At 44.0% G+C, this 20118-nt stretch overlaps 1 protein-coding gene and 1 long non-coding RNA gene across 3 annotated transcripts in view; both read right to left on the bottom strand.

The window, feature by feature from the left end:
• The window catches only part of CRY1 (cryptochrome circadian regulator 1), a 79165-nt gene extending 74266 nt beyond the window's left edge, over positions 1-4899 (bottom strand). Inside the window, exon 1 of one of the 2 annotated variants that reach the window (XM_076007062.1) lies at positions 3897-4899. In XM_076007062.1, the coding sequence (XP_075863177.1) occupies positions 3897-4054 (158 nt within the window). In that variant the 5' untranslated portion in view covers positions 4055-4899. The remainder of the gene's footprint in view (positions 1-3896) is intronic. The other variant, XM_012772779.2, reaches the window with a different exon arrangement.
• A 9515-nt stretch (positions 4900-14414) lies between these two features.
• Positions 14415-20118, bottom strand: part of LOC105875624 (uncharacterized) — a 94791-nt gene continuing 89087 nt past the window's right edge. Inside the window, exon 3 of the long non-coding RNA XR_001156062.2 lies at positions 14415-14565. This is a non-coding gene — a long non-coding RNA (uncharacterized LOC105875624). The remainder of the gene's footprint in view (positions 14566-20118) is intronic.

Here is a 20118-nt window from a genome sequence, read left to right as displayed (position 1 = left end):
TTAAGGTTCATTCACATGTTGTAGCATATATCAGTACTTCATTCCTTTTTATAGCCATAATATTCCATTATATGGACCACATTTCATTTACCCATTCATTAGTTGATGGACATTTGAGTTGTTTCCACTTACTATTATGAATAATGCTTCTGTGAACATTGATGTATAAACTTTTGTGTAGTATAATTTTTATAAGAAATGTGAATTTTCATAAAGCTAAATTTATCCAACACAAAGCACTTTATTCTGAAACAATGTCCTCCAAACTTTTTTTTTTATGTTAAAATATCCTGTTAAAACAGCCAGGTGGGCTGGGCGCGGTGGCTCACGCCTGTAATCCTAGCACTCTGGGAGGCCGAGGCGGGCGGATTGCTCAAGGTCAGGAGTTCAAAACCAGCCTGAGCGAGACCCCGTCTCTACCATAAAAATAGAAAGAAATTAATTGGCCAACTAATATATATATGTATAAAAATCAGCCGGGCATGGTGGCTTGTGCCTGTAGTCCCAGCTACTTGGGAGGCTGAGGCAGGAGGATCGCTTGAGCCCAGGAGTTTGAGGTTGCTGTGAGCTAGGCTGACGCCACGGCACTCACTCTAGCCTAGGCAAGAAAGCGAGACTCTGTCTCAAAAAAAAAAAAAAAAACAGCCAGGTGTGGTGGCTCACACCTGTAATCCCAGTACTTTGGGAGGTCGAGGTAAGAAGACAACTTAAGGCCAGGAGTTCAAGACTAGCCTGGGCAACACAGTGAGACCCTACCTCAACAAAAATTTGTAAAAATTAGCCAAGCACAATGGCTAGCACTTGTAATCCCAGCTACTTGGGAGGCTGAGGCAGGAGGATTGCTTGAGCTAAGGAGTTCAAGGCTGCAGTGAGCTATGCACATGCCGCTGAGATCCAGCCTACATGACAGAGCAAGACCTTGTCTCAAAAAATAAGTCCTCTTTAAATGAAATGATGGCAATATCAAAAGGTAGTTTTATTAACCTACTTATTAGGTAAATATTTTTTTTAATTTTGCTTTTCTGTTAAATCTAAAACTCTAAAAAACAATGATTGAAAGAAATACAATGGCTGGGCTGTGGTGGCTCACGCCTGTAATCCTAGCACTCTGGGAGGCCGAGGCTGGCGGATTGCTTGAGGTCAGGAGTTCAAAACCAGCCTGAGCAAGAGCGAGACCCCGTCTCCACTATAAATAGAAATAAATTAATTGGCCAACTAATATACATAGAAAAAAAAATTAGCCAGGCATGGTGGCATATGCCTGTAGTCCCAGCTACTTGGGAGGTTGAGGCAGGAGGATTGCTTAAGTCCATGAGATTGAGGTTGCTATGAGCTAGGCTGACGCCACGGCACTCACTCTAGCCTGGGCAACAAAGTGAGACTCTGTCTCAATCAATCAATCAATCAATCAATCAATCAATAAAGAAATACAAGATAGTTTCTACGAAAAACTAGGTTGGTTCCCCTCTCTGTACCCCCCCCCAGTAGGTAGCATATATTGTAAACAGTAAGAGATGAGATACATAGGCCAAAAGGTAGATCTTGAAAGCCAGGCTAAGAAATTTGGGCATTATCCTATGGTCAACAAGGAGATTAACAAAGCTGTTTAAATATAAAATTACTGACTCTAAGATACCACTTCATAAAACAAACAGTAACTGAGCTATGCTATACAAAAAGCACTGAATGTGGTGCTCAGTTGCTTGAATGATTTAAAAAAATTTTGCCTCTGACACTACTGAAACCACTCTTCACGAGATTACAAATGACCTCAAATTGGTAAATCCAATTTTTAATTTTCAGTTCTCATCTTACTTGACCTATCAGCAGCATTTCACATAGGTAAAGCACTCTTTCCTCCTTGAAATACTTTCTTCCAAGACACCATACTCTTCTGGGTTTTCTTCTTACTTTACTAGCAGCTCCTTCACAGCCTCCTATGCTGGTTCTTCCACAGCTCCACAGTTTCTAAACATTAAAAATAGTCAAGGTTCTGTCCTTAGACTACCTCTCTTTTCTATCTACACTCATTTTCTTAATGATCTCAGTCTCATGGCTTCACTAGAATGTAGCTTCAACAGGGTGAGGATTTGGGGTTATTTTGTTTATGTTGAGTCCCCTACACCTAAAGTAGTGCCTGGCATTAGTAGATGCTTAACAAATATTTGTTCAATAAATGGATGAATAAATGGCTTTATATATTATCTATAAACTAGTAACTCTCAAATTTATGCTTCCTGCCTGGATTTCTGTCCTGAGCTCCAGATATATCCAAATGCCTATTGGCTATCTCCACTTGAGTGTTAAAAAAAACCTCAAACAAAAGAGAACCCCAATCACCCTCCCAATGGCCTCTCCAACTGACTTCACTTCCTTTGCAAAGTGCAGTTCCATCCTCCTAGTACCTGAAGCCAAAAATTCTGAAATCATTCCTAACTTTTCTTTCTCTCACACTACATATCCAATCTGCCAACAGATACTGTGTATTCTGCCGTTAGAATACAACCAGCATATGACTACTTCTCATCACTTCCACCATTTTCTTCTCTCACCTGGATGAATCAATAGCCTCTTAACTGGTCTTCCCGCTGCTTGTCCAGCTCCACTCCCCAATTCAGTTTGTTTTCAGAACCACAACCAGAAAAATCTTTTTCAAACATACGTCAGATTACATCACTTCTCTGCTCAAAATCCTTCAATTATTCCCACTTGAATCTGAGTAAAAGCCCAAACCTTGATAACTGCTTATAAAGCACTATCCAGTCTGGCTCTATGACAACTCTGACCTCATCATTTACTACTCTTCCCTCACTTATTCTGCTCCAGTCATACGTGCTTCCTCTGCTGTTCCTTCCAAAGGTCAAGCAAATTTCTACCCAGGGCCTTTTCCCATACTATTATTCCCTTTGCCAGGAATGCTCTTCCACTAGATATCTGCATCCCATCACCTCAAGTATGCTCAACTGCCACCTTCTCTGTGACTTTTCCCTGGTCATATTTAAAGCTGCAACACCCCAGCCCTACCCTTGTAATCCTTATCCCTTTTCTCTATTTTTCTCCACAGCACTTATCACCACCCAAAGTACTTTATATTATAGTTTCTGCTTGAAGAGGATAAGACTTTTTGTCTGTTTCATTCACTGCTAAATCAGTGCCTGGAACATAGTAAGTGATCAACAATCTATCTGCTGAGCTAGTGCTTTCATTTTCCACCGGGGGAGCCTAACAATCATCTAGCCTGGTATTTCAGGAAATGTTCATAAAGTGTTTCTGAAATTTCTTCCAGCGTTCTGATCCCTAGAAGGATTATACTTTGCCTAGAAAGAAAAACTGTGCTTTGTCTAACCAACCACAAGGAGGAGTTTAGAGGAAGAACTGAGCAAAGAGAAACCAGATAATGCTGTTTCCCTTGCTTTTCCCACAGTAACCTCAAGGTGGAAGAAAACTGGATTCGGAGCCAAATGTACTGAATGAATGATTTTCCTCCATACTATGAGTTACCTAGGCACACACGAACGTAAACATTAAAGACCACAATTTTTCGAATGCCACAAAGAGGCCAAGGGAACCTGTCCACAGGCCACTAAGGACTGGAAGGGTGTTTCTTTAACTCCACCACTAAAAATTCTCCACAAATTCAAGGGAAGAGTTCACATTACTGCAGAGAGACACGTTAAGTCGCCGATAAAGGCCAATGTGTTCCAGGTCGTGAGTACTCTCTGGCCAGAGAACTATTAAGTCAATTCTACGTAATACTCAAAGCACCTGCCATTCTTAAACGGTATAAGCAAGGCAGTGTGAGGTCTAAATTCTCAGATTTGGCTGATCGAATATAATTCATTAACACCTGATTCATTAAACACCAAAATCAATTCCCCCAAGGGCTTTTAACTCACCGCCACCTGTTGATGCCCACATTGGAGGAGCCGGCAAACCAGGGGTCAAGGATGTAGACGCAGCGGATGGTGTCGGCGCCCTGAATGCACTCCTTCAGGGCGGGGTTGTCGTGGAGTCGGAGCCCCTTTCGGAACCAGTGCACAGCGTTCACCCCCATGCCCGGGGCGCGGCGGGTCACCCCCGACTTCCTCCACCGAGAAATTCAAGGAAGGAGGGTCCGGCTCATAACCGATGCCTTCGTTTCCAGGAGAATCGCCTCACCCAAGGAGTGAGGAAAGGGCGGCAGAGGGGGGACAGGAAAAAATGAATCCGAGGAGGGGACCGGAGGAGGCGGGGGCGCTGGAGGCGCAGTTGGAAGATGAATGGAGGTTGCCCAGTCGGCGGAGTCCGGGTGTGACGCCCTTTAGGAGCCGGCGCCTGCCGCAACCGCCTGCAGGCGACGCATAACTTCCAGGGCCTCGGACCGCCGGAGCCAGAGCAAGTTCCAGGCGCTTGAGCCGCCACGACGGCCCGAGCGGGCACCGACAGCCCCAGGAGGTTCGTCACGGAAACCTCGCCCCACCGAGGCGGTCCCTGAGGACAAAACGGCCCGCCGGAGGTGAGTCACTGAGAGGAACAGTCAGGATTCAGCCCCTGTCGACGACGCTGTCTCTCCGCCAGGGAGAGACGACCGAGGAGAGAGGAGGAAGGCGGTGGTCGAGGCCGCTGGACGGTCGCCGGCCGGTCACCGGTCCCGAAGCTGCCCGGGTGACTCCGCCGCCGCCGCCGCGTCAGCGGCCTCGGCCCCGCCCCCGGCTTCTCACTGGAGGACGCTCGCCCCACGTGACCACCGGCACCTCACGTTTCTGAAGTGTGTTTACTACACTGGCTCGGACTGGGCGATCTGCTCGCGCCTCAGTCGCTTCTGGAGGAGTTGCAGCCACCGGATCTCAAAACTGTCGCTCCTCGCCCAAACGCCAGGCTCCCTGCCTCTGCCCCTTCCCTCTGCCGACTGGTCGCGGTCCCTAGAGACGCCCGCGGAGATCCCAGGCCCCTAGTGAGGGAAGGCTTAGCCCCGCCCCCGGGGGCCACGAGTAGCCGCCATTGGCTGAGGCTCGCTGAGACCCGGATGAGCACGGGGATGCGGGGAGCTCGCGGGCGCGCGCTCTGCTCAGGAAGGTGCGCGTGCGCCCTCGCGTTCCAGAGGGAAAGGGAGCGGTGCCGCGGGTGGGAGCGCGCTCAGGGGTTCCTCCTATGGTATCTGGGGAAGGCCTGGAGACTGTCCGGTGTCCTTCCAGAGTCAGCATTGGAGCTGGGCGGGGAATTGGGGGGGAGGGAGGGACGGAAGAGGCTCCACTTACATTTAAAGCCCAAGCCATGTGCTTCAAAAGGGCTTCGGCCAGAGACCCCTACTTTGGAATGTGGGGAGCTGGCGCCCCTACCATTCTGCTGGCCCTTCGGTGCCACATCCTTGTACATGCTCTGAGGAAGTGTAGTAATTGGCAGGACAGGTGCCGGGCTTTCCTGCACTTGTGCAATTTCTTAATACTATGGTTATAGCATCGACGTATCAGCCCTAGTCGCTTACGCTTAGTGTGGTTCTCTTCGTGATTGAGCCTTTGCCTGCCTTTCTGGCAATAATGAACTGCAGGCCATGCTATGCCGTAGACATATGATGCCCTTATATTCACTCAGGTTAATTATTGAATGAACCGGGTACTTGTCAAAGCATTGGAGATACAAGAGATACTTAATAAAATAGACAAAAATCCCAACCCTTGTGGGATTAACAATTTGTCTCTTAACCTTTGTGCTATTTTTTTCCTCCATAAAATCCTCTTGCTTGAAATCCGCTACTGTCTACAACCACCTTTGAGCTACCACACACCCCTTTGACTTAGATAAACTCTCTAAGTATGTCTCTGTTAAATCACTTACCACATTATTGTGAAGATTAAAGTGCCTATTCTAATACCTAGCAATACCTGTTCAATAATAGTACTTATTATCATAACAATGTGTCTCTGATTCCTTCCAAAATGGGAACTTCTCAAGGACAGGGTCTCTGTTCAGTTCACTGTTTTGGGGTTTTTTTTTTGTTTTGTTTGTTCATTTGGTTGGTTTTGGTTTTGGGTTGTTTTGTTTTGTTTTGTTTTTTGAGAGAGGATCTTGCTCTCTCTCCCAGGCTAGAGTACAGTGGTGTCATCATAACTCACTGCAACCTCAAACTCTTGGGCTCCAGCAATCCTGCCTCAGCCTCCTGAGTAGTTGGGACTGCAGATGTGCATCATCACACCTGGCTAATTTTTGTACTTTTTGTAGAAATGGGGTCTCACTCAGGCTGGTCTCAAACTCCTGGCCTCAAATGACCCTCCCATCATGGCCTCCCAAAGTGCTAGGATTACAGGTATGAGCCACTGCGCCTGGCCTCAGTTCACTTTTTGCATCATCAACACCCAGAGCAGAGCCTGACATGCATTCAAATGTTTGTTGAATGAATGAGTGCTGTTGGCCAAAAGTGTGTTTTGGCAAGGTTAAAAGGAAGAAGGAAATAGCAATTGTTATGAGTTGAATTGTGTCTCCCCCAAATTAATATAACCCTCAGTACCTGTGAATGTGACCTTATTTGGAAATAAAGTCTTTGCAGATGATTAAGATGAGGTCATTAGGATGGGCCCTAACCCGATGTGACTGGTGTCCTTATATAAAGAAGAAATTTGGACACAGAAACTGATACACATATAGGGAGAACATCATGTGAAGATTGGAGTTATGCTGCCACAAGCCAGGGAACTACCAGAAGCTAAAAGAGAAGCCTGGAACAGATCCTCCTTAGTAGCTTCAGAAGGAGTATAGCACTGCTGACACCTAGATTTTGGACCTCTTGTCTCTAGAACTGTGAGACAATAAATTCTTGTTCTAAGCCACCCAATTTGTGGTACTTTGTTACAGCAGCCCTAGCAAACTAATAGCAGTAGAGTAAATTCAAGAGTTTAGGGAGCCAATATGTCTGAATAGTCTTCCCTACCTCTGTTTCTGTTGCCACAGAAAGTATACATCCTTTCTTTGGTTTCTCTAGAAACAGTTAAAAATTTCTATGTGAATGGCTGGGTGTGGTGGCTTATACCTGTAATCCCAGGACTTTGGGAAGCCGAGGTGGGAGGATTGTTTGAGGGCAGTAGTTCAAGATCATCCTGGGCAACATAGTAAGACACCATCTCTAAAAAAAAAGAAAAAAAATTTAATTAGCCAAACATCGTGGCAAGCTCCTTTGGTCCTAGCTACTAGGAAAGCAGAGGCAGGAGAATTCCATGAGCCCAGGAGTTGGAGGCTGCAGTGAGCTATGATCATGCCACTGTACTCCAGCCTAGGCAGCAGAGTGAGACTCCATGTCTTAAATAAATAAGAAAACCCTTTGTTCACTATAAAGTATTAAACAAATACTGGTCATTTTTATTGATGGGGATGAGCTTTGGGTAATCACCACTCTGAGCCTCTCATCACCTGTGCAGAAAACGTGGCATGCAGAGGTATGCCCTCACTTGGATTGCCTCATGTTCCAGGGCATATTATTGTACTTTTAAAGCTACAATGTTTTATGTTTCATTTTAGGTGGTTTGAAATGTGTCTAAAGACTTAAGAATTGTTTCCAAGCATTCAAATGAAACGGTAGGAGGTGGAGAGAATATTGATTGGTATTGAGTTGACTTCTGTTTCTAGATCGTTCATTCAATAAAGATGGATTTTTTTTTAACAGACAGCTGTGTGTAGGTGTGTGTGTAACTTTCATTTAAACATAAAAGTACTTATTATAAAAGTGTCAGTACTAGCAACTGTGCTTTCCTCAAACACTGAAGGATTTTTATGGCACATAGATGGTTACTTTAATATATCCGGAATTTTGGGGGGAATCACAATTTAATACCAGCTATCATTTCTTGAGTGCCTACTATGTGCCATGTGCTTTATAGATTCTTAATCCTTGTAATAATCTTATGATACAGTTTTTTTATTATTTAATAATCTATGCCCACTTTGCTGAGGAACAGACACAAATAAGTAGTAAAACCAGATGAAAAACCAAGACTGTTTCTGAATCCAAAACTCTTTCCTTAACGTTTACTATCCCTCATGGACACACACACCCCTTTTTTCGGAGCCAATATTATGTATGAAGGGGGAAAGAAAGAGTGGAGAGGATTGTTAGGAATCATTCGTGAAATTCTGGTTGCCACCAACATTATGGTGGTAGTAGAAAGAGTGCAGGACTAAGAGGAAGAGACGGCTTTGTATCTCAGCTTGCTGTTGATTAGCTGATGATCTTGAACAAGTCACCTGGGCTTTCTTGGCTTGCTAAGTCATCTATAAAATGAAGGGATTGAACTAGATGATTTCTAAGTTTTCGATGCTATTTTAAAATTTTATGAACACAACTCTGCCATGGGTTCAAAACTATTTAAGAAGAATGATGTTAAACATTCTTTTAACTGCCATCAATGTTAGAAAAATCAATATCTCCTTGATTTCTTGAGCACTCTCGATAAAAGAGTATCAGCCTGTAAATTGAAAGCTTGTGTTCTCTCTTGACTCCAAGTTGCAGAGGTGATTTTTGGCATGTGTTATCAACACACAAATAATGAAGGAGTAGACAGTCTGATCAGCTCATTCAGTCTTGATATGACAGAAATGTTGACTGAGTGCCCCCTACACTGGAGCCTTTGAGGGACTGAATTTAAATGTGTTAAAGGATAATTATTTTTTTAAATGTAAATTATGATTCTTACACCAATGTAATATGAACACATATCAAAAATTTTACTTAAGGCTGGGCGAGCTGGCTCACACCTGTAATCCTAGAACTTTGGGAGGCCAAGGCAGGAGACTGCTTGAGCCCAGGAGTTTGAGAACGGCCTGAGCAAGAGCAAGACCCCCATCCCTATAAAACCTAGAAAAACTAGCCAGCTGTGGTGGCACACGCCTGTAGTCTCAGCTCCTCGGGAGGCTGAAGCAGAAGGATTGCCTGAGCCCAGGAGTTGGAGGCTGCAGTGAACTATGATGACACCATTGCACTCTAACAAGGGCAACAAAGCAAGACCCTGTCTCAAAAAGAAAAAAAATTTTTTTCACTTAACTCATTAATTGATAAGGGAATCTTTAAGATGTTACAATGGATTAAAAGGAGAATGCAAATATCAGTTACATAATAGTTCATCGGGAATGTTAAAATGAATTTGCTTAATATATGCGAAACTGGCTTCTTCCACAGATGGATGGAGAGAGAGAGATCAATTGCACTTTCACAGGACAAAGTTCATTTGCGTGTCCACAGACAAAATTCATTTACACTGGTATCAATTAACTGCAATTTACAGAATTCCAAAATAGCTCAAATATAGCAAAAATAGCTAAAATAATAGGGAGAGAATAACTTGAAAAGTGTACTCATCAAGAGACTCAGTAATCTTTTTTGCCCATTTCAAAATCATGCACAATTTTGCCACTTCTTTAGAGAGGTTCTCCATGCCTGCCCATTCCAAACAATACCCCCCTTCTTATTCTTTATCACAGTTCCCCATTTACTTTCATCATGGCACCAATTCTTTTTTTTTTTTTTTTTTTTTTTTTTTTTTTTTTTTTTGAGACAGAGTCTCACTTTGTTGCCCAGGCTAGAGTGAGTGCCGTGGCGTCAGCCTAGCTCACAGCAACCTCAAACTCCTGGGCTCGAGTGATCCTTCTGCCTCAGCCTCCCAGGTAGCTGGGACTACAGGCATGCGCCACCATGCCCGGCTAATTTTTTTATATATATATCAGTTGGCCAATTAATTTCTTTCTATTTATAGTAGAGACGGGGTCTCGCTCTTGCTCAGGCTGGTTTTGAACTCCTGACCTTGAGCAATCCGCCCGCCTCGGCCTCCCAAGAGCTAGGATTACAGGCGTGAGCCACAGCGCCCGGCCTATGGCACCAATTCTGATCTGTAAGGTTTTTGTTTGCTTATTTATTGAAGTCAATCTATGCTTTTCCCCACCCCAAATGCAAGCTCCAGGAGGATAGAGTATTCTTTATTGTATCAGTACTTCCTGCCACAGTGCCTGGTACTCAACTCTCAATAAACTCTTCTTCTAGAGACCCTGGTAATAGCCAACTGATCACAGTTGACATTGTACTTCTTCCACCATCAGTTATCAGTTTATTGCCTCTCAGCTCCACATTCACCTTTGATTGCCTCTTCTGTGTTAATGGAACTAGACTGTCAAGATTTCATCTTTACCATTGGCATGATGTTAAACATTGTCAGTAGGGGGGGGGTTGGAGGGAAACTGCAGGAGGGAAGAGGCGTCTTTTTCTAGTTCTCTAGTTCTGTTATCTGCTTGTGTTTTCTTTTTCTTATTCCTATTCCACTGCCAATAGAGGCACTTGGGGGAGGGCTATGCAGTGGCACTCACTTTTATCAGGTCTCACTGGCATCCCTTCTGCTAGATTCCGGTGAGTCTTGCAGGCAAACCAGCAGTTGGCTACCCAGCCTCAGCCCACCTGCGTTCAGGGACAGCATTTCCTAGGGCCACTTCCAGCCATGGTTTTCCATGCCCACCAGCCTTCTCCTGCTCTGGCCCCGGGCAACCCAGCCAACTTCTTCATCACCAGTGGCTACAACCACACCTCCAATGAGGCCTGAATCATTGGCCTAGGAGAGGAGCCCCTGCAATCCCCCTTCCAACTCTGTCTCTACCTAGGTACTCTCCCTCAGCCCTGGGGTATTTTTAGAGATCCCTTTACTCCTTTTTAATTAATCACCTGTTATCATTAATAATTCTTTTTATTAAATATTTTCTTTTTAATTTACTGTGTGGTTTCTGTCTCCTGATTGGGCACTGGCTAATATAGTCCATCACCTGAGCCAGTCCACAAGGATGTGCTTATGAACAGTTGCTTGTCCTTACCCTTTTTCTTTACCAAGTGCATTTAGAAAGTGTAAATATTTACAAATGTGGCAATATGATGTTGTGAAATAATAGCCAATGTTTTTTCCCCTGCAGATCTTTTTTTATCCTTTGACCGTCCCCATGCAGGTCATTGGGTGTGAATCCTGTTATCTCAGAGGGGCAGAACTAGAGGACAAAGGTAGTCCCACATTTTTGTCCTAAATTCACAAGCCTTGGCCCAGGCATAAATCACGAAAGATTTGCTGCTTCCCACTGTTTCTCCCAACACTGTATAAAAATTCTTCAAGCTGAGGTGGGATATGAGTACAAGGAAAATAAGAAAAAGTATCTATCTTAACTATAATAAGAAGATAATATCTTACCCTTGTCTAGGATTAGCTCCAGATAGCTAGATAAGGTTTAGGGAGATCTGAGGATAGAAGAGACTCGTGCCAACTTCCCATCTGAAATCGGAAGGCTGGGTCTCATGGAAGTCCCATGCCACTTTGCTGTGGCACAGCGCAAAAGCCTGCATGGGATGCTACTGGACAGAGCAGGGATAGGCAGCCCCGCCAAGCCCCTTGCCGGCTAAGAAAACAGCTAGATTTTCCTAAATTTCCTCTCTTCTTTAGAGGCCTGGGAAGGTTAGCTGAAAGAGAAAACTAGCTAAGCAAGCAAGGGGTTATGTCAGGAGGACAGTGTAGTACAAAGTGTCACAAGAGGTTGTGGCCAAAGACCAGATGCCAGCCTGGAGAGATAACAACACTTGAGAACCAGATAGAATGATACCAACACCCTTCCTTTGCAAAGATGTGGATGTGGTGTTCTTTAAGCATCTGGGAATCCAGATGCTACCCTGAAGGGAAGCAAGAGAAAGGAGGTATTTTTCAGAATTGATTGAATTTAACCTTGAAATGACAGAAAAATCCTGAAATGACTGAGAAGACCTGGAATTGACTAGCCCAGTTCTCAGCCAGTGAGCAGACTGAGACTTTCAGATATAAATTAAATTTAGCTATAGAAAAATGAAGATAGTTACTCTTGGACTCTGATCTATGGATTGAAAAATACAGTATTTGCTATAAAATCCAGCCAAATATCATAGAAACTTCAAAGACATACACAAGCTATCTGGCCCTGGGAGCTGGCCTGCCTCCTCTTCCTCCCCACCTCCTGTCCATCTCTCTGACTTCTACTCTACCCCTCGCCTTGCTCATGCCTTGCTGTTCCTCAAGCCAGCCAAGAGTGCTCCCAATTCAGAGACTTTGCACTTGCGACTTCCTCTGCCTGGAATGTTCCTTCCCAAGATGTCCTCATGGCTCCCTCCTGTAATTGCCTTCAGGTGTTAGCACCAGTGTCACCTTCCCTGTCCACTGTATCTACACCTCATCATTCTCTAATTCCTTTATCCCCTCAATTTTTCTTCATCACACTTGTCAGTACCTGACATTATGTTACAAATGTATTTGATTACCTGTGTGTCTCCCCACTAGAATAAGTCCCGCAATATTAAGTGAATGAATGAAAAAACTACAAATAGTATGCAAGATCAGCTGAATCCTTAATGCAGACCTACTATATTAGGCACTTTGCTGAGTACTATAGCTACATTATTTTATTTAATTTTCATAACAGCCATATGAGATATTCTTCTGGCAGGTGTGAACAGCTCTTGGCCGAAGAAAAACCCGAGCAGCACACAGGGAGTTGGAGAGGCAGCTTTATTTCACCGGGCTCAGAGAGGCATATCTGCCACCAAACTCTGAGCGCCCCTTTTTCGTTTTCTTTTAGTTTTATACCTTTTGGGGGGTTACGGTTAGCCAATGGCAAGTTTTCACAAAAGTCACCTCGTTTACATAGTAGTCAGCCAATCAGAAGTATGTCCCAAAAGTTACTTCATCTACATGGTCGTCAACCAATCAGAAGTATAACCCAAAAGTTACTTCATTTACATGGTAGTCAACCAATCAGAAGTATGACCCCAAATTACCTCATCAGCTGTGAGTATTAGTAACTGCTCAATTTAGGAGCGGGATAAATGAAACAGGTGGGTTTTGGTGGAACGCCCTGTCAATATTACTATTCCCATTTTATAGATGAGAAAACTGAGGCTCAGGGTAGTTGAATTCTCATAACTTGTCCTGGAAAGTAGAAGAGGCAGGAAACAAAGCCAGGGTCTCCCAACTCCAGAGGCTGTGGACTGTTCAGCACATTCTACTGCCTCCACCACACTGGCATTTAGGTGTTTTTATACAGGTGCAAATGAGGGACCCATTTATCAAGGCCTAGGGGAAGACACAGAAATTCTGATTAAGGCATACCTGGGAAGGCTTTTGTAGAAAGTAGCACTTATATTAGGCAAATAATAATAATATTTTTTTTAAAGGAACAAAGAAAAGGATTTTAAAGGAGTTGATGGTTGAGCAACATATGGCAATAGATTTGTTAAAAATGTTTGTGTGGTGAAGTGTGTAATGTATAAGAAATAGTTACCATGTATCGTGTATAAATTGAAAATCTAGTGAACAGTGACAGAAACCTGGAGGGGTATTTGTTATAACTGGAACACCAACACAGCCTGTTGGTAGGAAGGAGAGAAGTAATGGGAAGAAAGAACAGATAATTGGCACTCAATTGTGCTACATATCACTGAGAGCTATCAAGTGCTTCTAAAGTGCTCAACTCCATGAAACTTCAGTATTCCTCGAGGAAGACACCAGCCACTCTAGGGGTAGTTGTATTGAAATGGTAGCAGTTGGAGAGCGGCCAGGGTAGAGAGGTGGATTTAGGAGTTGCTTCATATATTAACTGAAGCCACAAAGAACTGCTAGGAGCTCTTTAAAGAAAAACACATATAAATGACAAGTATTATGAGCTCAAGGCAGAGGAAGAAAAACAACCTTTCCGCCTTCAAGCTAGATTTTAGATTTTTAAGTAACAATAGGTAGCAGATAAGACTAAGTAGCAAGTTAGAAAAGGCGAGGTACATACGAATGCTGTTTGTGAGAACATAAAAACAAATTCATACAGAACATAAAAACAAATTCATACAAAAAGTTTAGACTGGAGAAATTTCAAAAAAGAATATTAAAGATTAACACTCACCTAATGTTGCATCAATGCTAGGCTAATAGGAATGTTACACTTATTTTGATCTTCTAACCAAATCAATAGTAACCTTTCCATTTCAATAATTAATCCACTACACTGCTTAGTAACGATTGATGCTTTCACTGAAGCTGCCTTTCTCATGTTCCATTATTCTCACTTTGTCCTTTGTAATTGTTCTGATAGCGGAGCCTAATGCTTTTCCAATGAATGATGGCATCTGCCCTTTCTCCAAATGCTTATTTCAACTTTCATTTCCATTGTAATCACCTTTCTCTTCACTGCAGGCTCACCTGGACTTGCCATGGACTTTCGCTTTGGAGACTTGGTCAGAGGGTCAACACAGATGCAGAAAATGGAATTAAAAGTTAGGATGAAAGTGATGCTGTGCGTAAGCGGCTAGCTGAAGCTGCTGCGTCAACAAACCGCTGACCACATGTGGGTTTGTTTACATGTGCAGGAGAAACTAGTTCCCGAATTATTAATATTAATTTAATTATTTAATGATAAATTATCCTTATGGGGAGCCTTGGGAGCCCATTTGTAAGTACAGAATGCCATAAATCTGGTTGTTCATAACCCCGGACTGCCTGTACTGTATCCTCCATGGCTTGCTGTGTTCAGCTGTGTGCATTTACTTTGTCATTCAGCTTTTGGGACCTAAAGGAACAAAACATTAAAGTATTGTTAAGACTGTGTATGAATAATCACAGCTTTTGCCTTTCATTGACATCACTCCTGTATTAACCAATCATTGATAAGCTAATTTGCATAATAGAAACACCTATTGTAGTCAAAGAGCTTCATTTTCATAAGTCATTTTCCTTCCCCAGCACTCAAGGGATCCTGACCTACTGAGCATTCTGCATCCAATCCCCACCAATCCCCCCACCCTCACATTTCCTCCAGTCTTTGCTGCTTAATTCCACCTTAGGCAAGCTCTTTATCATTCTTATTTAGCTGATATGAATCTCAGTAACCAAATCCAGATGTAGAGGAAAATTATTTTCTACAAATCAACTTAATTTCTCAAGTTGTTGCTGCCCAACCGGCTTATACTGCCCATTGTACAGAGAAGAACAATATACTGAAGCAGTCAGGGTTGCAATGGAGAAAGGTTTGATTCTGCAGAGCGCTAATTGGGGAGATGGGAGGAATTTCTCAAATCTGCCTCCCTGACAATTTGGGAGATGGGGGTTTTTAAAGATAGTTTGGCAGGCAAAGAATTAGGCAATTAGGTTTGCTAATTGGTTAGGTTTGGTGCAAAATTATAGGGGTGCAGAAAAAATCTTCTGTAGAGTCAGTTCCTGGGTTGGGGTCACAATTCCAGTTGAGTCAGTTTCTTTGTATGGGCCACTGGTCTGGGTGGGTCAGCCAATCCATTGGAATGCAGGGTCTGGCAGATATCTCAGAAGCTACCTTTAGGTTTTTTGTGGGTTTTTTTGAGACAGAGTCTCACTCTGTTGCCTGGGCTAGAGTGCCGTGGCGTCAGCCCAGCTCACAGCAACCTCAAACTCCTGAGCTCAGGCAATCCTCCTGCCTCAGCCTCACGAGTAGCTGGTACTACAGGTAGCTGGGACTACAGGCATGCACCTGTATTTTTTCTCTATATATATTTTAGTTGTCCAGCTAATTTTCTTTCAATTTATAGTAGAGATGGGGGGTCTCGCTCTTGCTCAGGCTGGACTCGAACTCCTGAGCTGAAATGATCTACCCATCTCAGCCTCCCAGAGTGCTAGGATTACAGGCCTGAGCCACTGCACCCGCCATACCTTTAGGTTTTAAAAAAGTGATGTTATTCAAGGAGAAAGTTAAGAGTCTTTATGACTACCAGCTATGGTGACCCAAGAGTAGCAATTATAGAGAAGCAAATGAGGGACAGTGGCTGGTTATTATTATTTTTAGGTAGGCCTGTGCCTTCGCAGAGTTTTAGGCTTTTACCACAGTTCTGGCCTTGTATCCCTTTCTTGACTGGTAAAGGGTGGTTTCAATGCCATGCCCCTATGCTGCCAAGTTGGCAGGAAATTGACTCCAGGCATTCTTGGGGTTACCCTCTTACTTCCTAGGAGTCATGAGGTTATACGGCCTCATGCAGTGCCCACATTTGGGGACCCTCTGTCTGTTCCTACTGGCCTATGCAGAGTTGGCCATTGTCTCTCCCACATGGTCCTTTCAGATCTGAGTGCTGTGGGCTGATTTTGTGTTACTTACGGAATGATGATTTGTCCTGTTTTGTTTTGTTCTTGCAGCTGGGATCTTCCCTGCCCCTGGCCATGTTGCTGCTTCCCTGAAGGCCACCACCTTGGCTCACTGAAGCTTTGCCATTTCCTTGGGGCACTGCCACCAAGAGGAGTGTGGGACCCCCTGCTCCTCCCCCATTGCTGGGGGCAGCTCTTCTTAATCCCTGGTAATCTGAACGCCACTTCCTGGTTCTCTGAGATGCATTACTTCAGCCTTCACATCCTAACCTCTCTCCATCAGTTAAGAATCTTGGTTGTAAGCCACAGAAAATATGGCTCAAACTGACTTAAAAGAAAATATATTGGCTCAAATGACTGAAAACCTAGAAGCAGTGCTTATTTCAGGTTGGGATTGTCCACGGAAAAAAAAAGCCAAGTCTGCAAAATAATTTTAAAGAGATTTATTCTGAGCCAAATTTGAGGACCATGACCCGGAGCCACTGCCAAGAGGCCTTGGGCAAATGGACTCGCTGTGGCTGGGTTACAGTTTGGGTTTTATACATTTTAGAGACAAGGGTTATGGGTAAAGCCATCAATCAATGTGTGGGAGGTATACATTGGTTTGGCCCAAAAAGGAGGGCCATCTTGAAGGGGGGGGGGGCTTACAGGTTATAGGTGGGTTTAAAGATTCTTTAGATTGTAATTGGCTAAAGACATGAAGCTTTGTCTAAAGAGGTGGACTGTTTTAACATGAACTGTTTACCAGAGGTAAGCCACCATTTGTTGCAAATAGAAGGCCTGCAGGTTTGTCTTGCATACCCTCAGGCCTGTTAATGGGTTACAAAGGAAGTCTCCAAGAAGGGAGGGGGGCATGATAAGGCCTGTCTGACCTCCCTCCTCCTGGCAGGCAACTTTGCCCTTGAATATTCCTCTGGCCACGAGGGGGTCCATTCAGTCAGCCGGTAGGGGTTAAGGATTTTAGTTCACAGGATTGATTTGGCCCATCAAAAGGTTTTTATTGCAACTGTATTCTTGTGTTCGAGGCCACTTTCTGAGCACAGTGGTGAGCAGCCAGATCCTCTGGCTCCCTGTGGAGCCAAAGACAAGCTACCCTTCCCAAGCCTTGCCTAAATTGCATATTCATGGACAAATTAGTGTGAACTAAAATAAAATCTTAAGCCACTCAGCTGACTGAATGGACCCCCTCTTGGCCAAAGGGACCCCAGAAATACCCTAAAGCTGAGTTGCTGGCCATGAGAAGGGAGGTCAGACATGCCTTGTCATGCCCCCCCTACCTTCTTAGAGATATCCTTTTAATTCATTAAACATGCCTAAAGCTATGCAAGGACAGCACTTAAAACTGTTACAGCAAGTGTTACAGCAGGTGGTTCTGAGGACAAACCGAGTGGCACATAGAGATTCGGAGAATCAAGGTTTATTTGCCAGTGGACTCAGAAGGGTCTCGCCAGCAAATTCTGAGACCCATCTACCTGATTTTTCCCACTTTTATTAAGTTGGGGTGGTCTGAAGGGTGTGGTCTCAGGTGGCCCACCCACCACTAGGTGATAGGTTAGTTGAGGTGTCAAGTAATAGGTTAGTGTTATGTTGATGCACCAGGTAACAGGTTAGCTATTGTGCCAGGTAATAGGCTTAGTGTTATGCTCATGAACGAGATAATAGGTTAGTATTATGCTGATGCGGGTCTTCCAAGGGGTGGGGATCTCAGGTGGATAATGAGCCAAGTAACAGATGAGGTTTTCCTTATCAAATCCATACCTGTAGGTCATCAATTCTGGTGACTCATCTCTGATTAACGGACTTCCTTAACTTAAAACATTCCAAGCCTTTAGACCAGGGGTCCTCAAACTTTTTAAACAGGGGCCAGTTCACTGTCCCCTAGACCATTGAGGGCCGGACTATAGTAACAAAAAAAAACTATGAACAAATTCCTATGCAAACTGCACATATCTGATTTTGGAGTAAAAAAACAAAACACCCGCATGTGGCCCATGGGCCGTAGTTTGAGGACACTTGCTTTAGACAAAGCTTCATTCCCTGCCAGGCACGGTGGCTCACGCTTGTAATCCTAGCACTCTGGGAGGCCGAGGCGGGTGGATTGCTCAAGGTCAGGAGTTCAAAACCAGCATGAGCGAGACCCCGTCTCTACTATAAAAATAGGAAGAAATATATATATATATATATATATATATATATATTAGCCGGGTATGGTGGCACGTGCCTGTAGTCCCAGCTACTCGGGAGGCTGAGGCAGGAGGATCGCTTGAGCCCAGGACTTTGAGGTTGCTGTGAGCTAGGCTGACGCCATGGCACTCATTCTAGTCTAGGCAAGAAAGCGAGACTCTGTCTCAAAAAAAAAGAAAAAGAAAAAAGAAAAAAAGCTTCATTCCCTTAACCAATTACAAATCAAAGAATCTTTAAACCCACCTATAACCTTTAATTCTCTGCTTTGAGATGTTCTGCCTTTTGGGGCCAAACCAATGTATGCCTTCCACATACTGATTTATGACTTTACATGTAATTCCTGTCTGCCTAAAATGTATAAAACCAAACGGTGACCCAACCATAGCAAGACCACTTGCTGAAGGCTTCTTGGGCAAGGCTCTCTGGGCCATGGTCACATATATGAAAGTTCAGAATAAACCTCTTTAAATTATTTTAGAGTTCGGGTTCTTGTCTGCTGACAAGAACATTGGTGATTGTTGCTGTTTTAAGCCACTCAGTTTTGGAGTGGTTTGTTAGGGGAACACCACTTGCGAGAGTAGGGGTGTGGGGATTTTCCCTGTCCCTTCTGGAGGTTGGATGTTTGAGTACAATAAATAAACTGACACCAGATTAACAGGAGGAGAGGCATGCAAATTTATGAATGGGCACATGGACGTGGGAGTCCTGCAATTATGGGACTCCAGGAAGAGCCAGATGTCTGAAGTTTTCATACCATACAGAAAGGAGGCTTGGACTGTGGGAACAGGTTATGGGAGGAAGAAAGGAGGAAAGGCTGTTCTTATGATGCAAGTGAGTCCTCACAGGTAGCAGCCTTCAGAAAGAATAGATGGTAACCCGTGATAAATGGTTCTCTGTGCGACTTCTAACAGTATCCGACTTTTAGTTTCCTTTTCCTGCCAGTTAATCTTTTCTAGATCCTGATAAGGGGACCTCAGAGAAATTCTCTGCATCTGCTGTTTACTTCACTAATGTACATTTCTTCCACAGGTGCAAATCTCCCCCACAAAGGACAGCTTTTCAGACCTACTACTAAGACTCCAGCCCCTTTGAATAGCCATTTTGAAATATGTCAAAGAAGAAGTATAGTTGAGGGTGGCATATTGTAGTTTCCCACATGAGCCCCAGAGAAATCCTAACAGTCACTGATAAATGTAAGATTAGTGCTAATGAAATACTCTATCAAGAATAAGGAAAGGCATACCTTTTGAAATTAGATAATGATAATAATTAACAACAGCTTCTGTATCAGCCCAGCTTTGAATCCTATTGAACCGCCTTCCCAGGCATCTTGCCCGCTGGCTTCCAGGTAGGTTTGGCCAGTGGGAGGTGCTGGTGTAAGCCTGGATGGCAGGAGGGGAGGAGAAGGCAAGGTTTATCTTCATCCACCTCCCCTCCCTGCCACCACTATTCCAGTGACATCATTTCTGGCAGTGGTTGTTGTTAGAGGCAAGGACCCTCAAAGACCCTCAACTCCCCTATGACTCGTCCTACGCACGGGCTTCGCCCTGGAAAATTCCAGCTATAGCTCCGAGAAGAATGCATTCCATGACGTGCTGACCGCGAAATGCTCCAGGGTGTGCTAACTGCAATTGTTCCTGACCACCTGCCAGGTTGAGGTTGGATAATCAGTCACAAACAACCAAGATACTGATTGGGGCTGATTAGCCCAAACCCAAGACTCACCATCACCCCACTGCATTTTTTGTTTCTACTTCCTTGTTTCTGTATGCTTATAAAACCTACTAAGAATCTAAGTAAAGTAGACCTTGATAACCCTTTGCTTGGTCTC

The sequence above is a fragment of the Microcebus murinus genome, chromosome 10, assembly GCF_040939455.1.
Source record: "Microcebus murinus isolate Inina chromosome 10, M.murinus_Inina_mat1.0, whole genome shotgun sequence".
NCBI classification, from domain to species: domain Eukaryota; kingdom Metazoa; phylum Chordata; class Mammalia; order Primates; family Cheirogaleidae; genus Microcebus; species Microcebus murinus.
The sequence above is the reverse complement of the archived record's forward strand: the minus strand, read 5'-3'. Positions and strand labels throughout refer to the sequence as shown.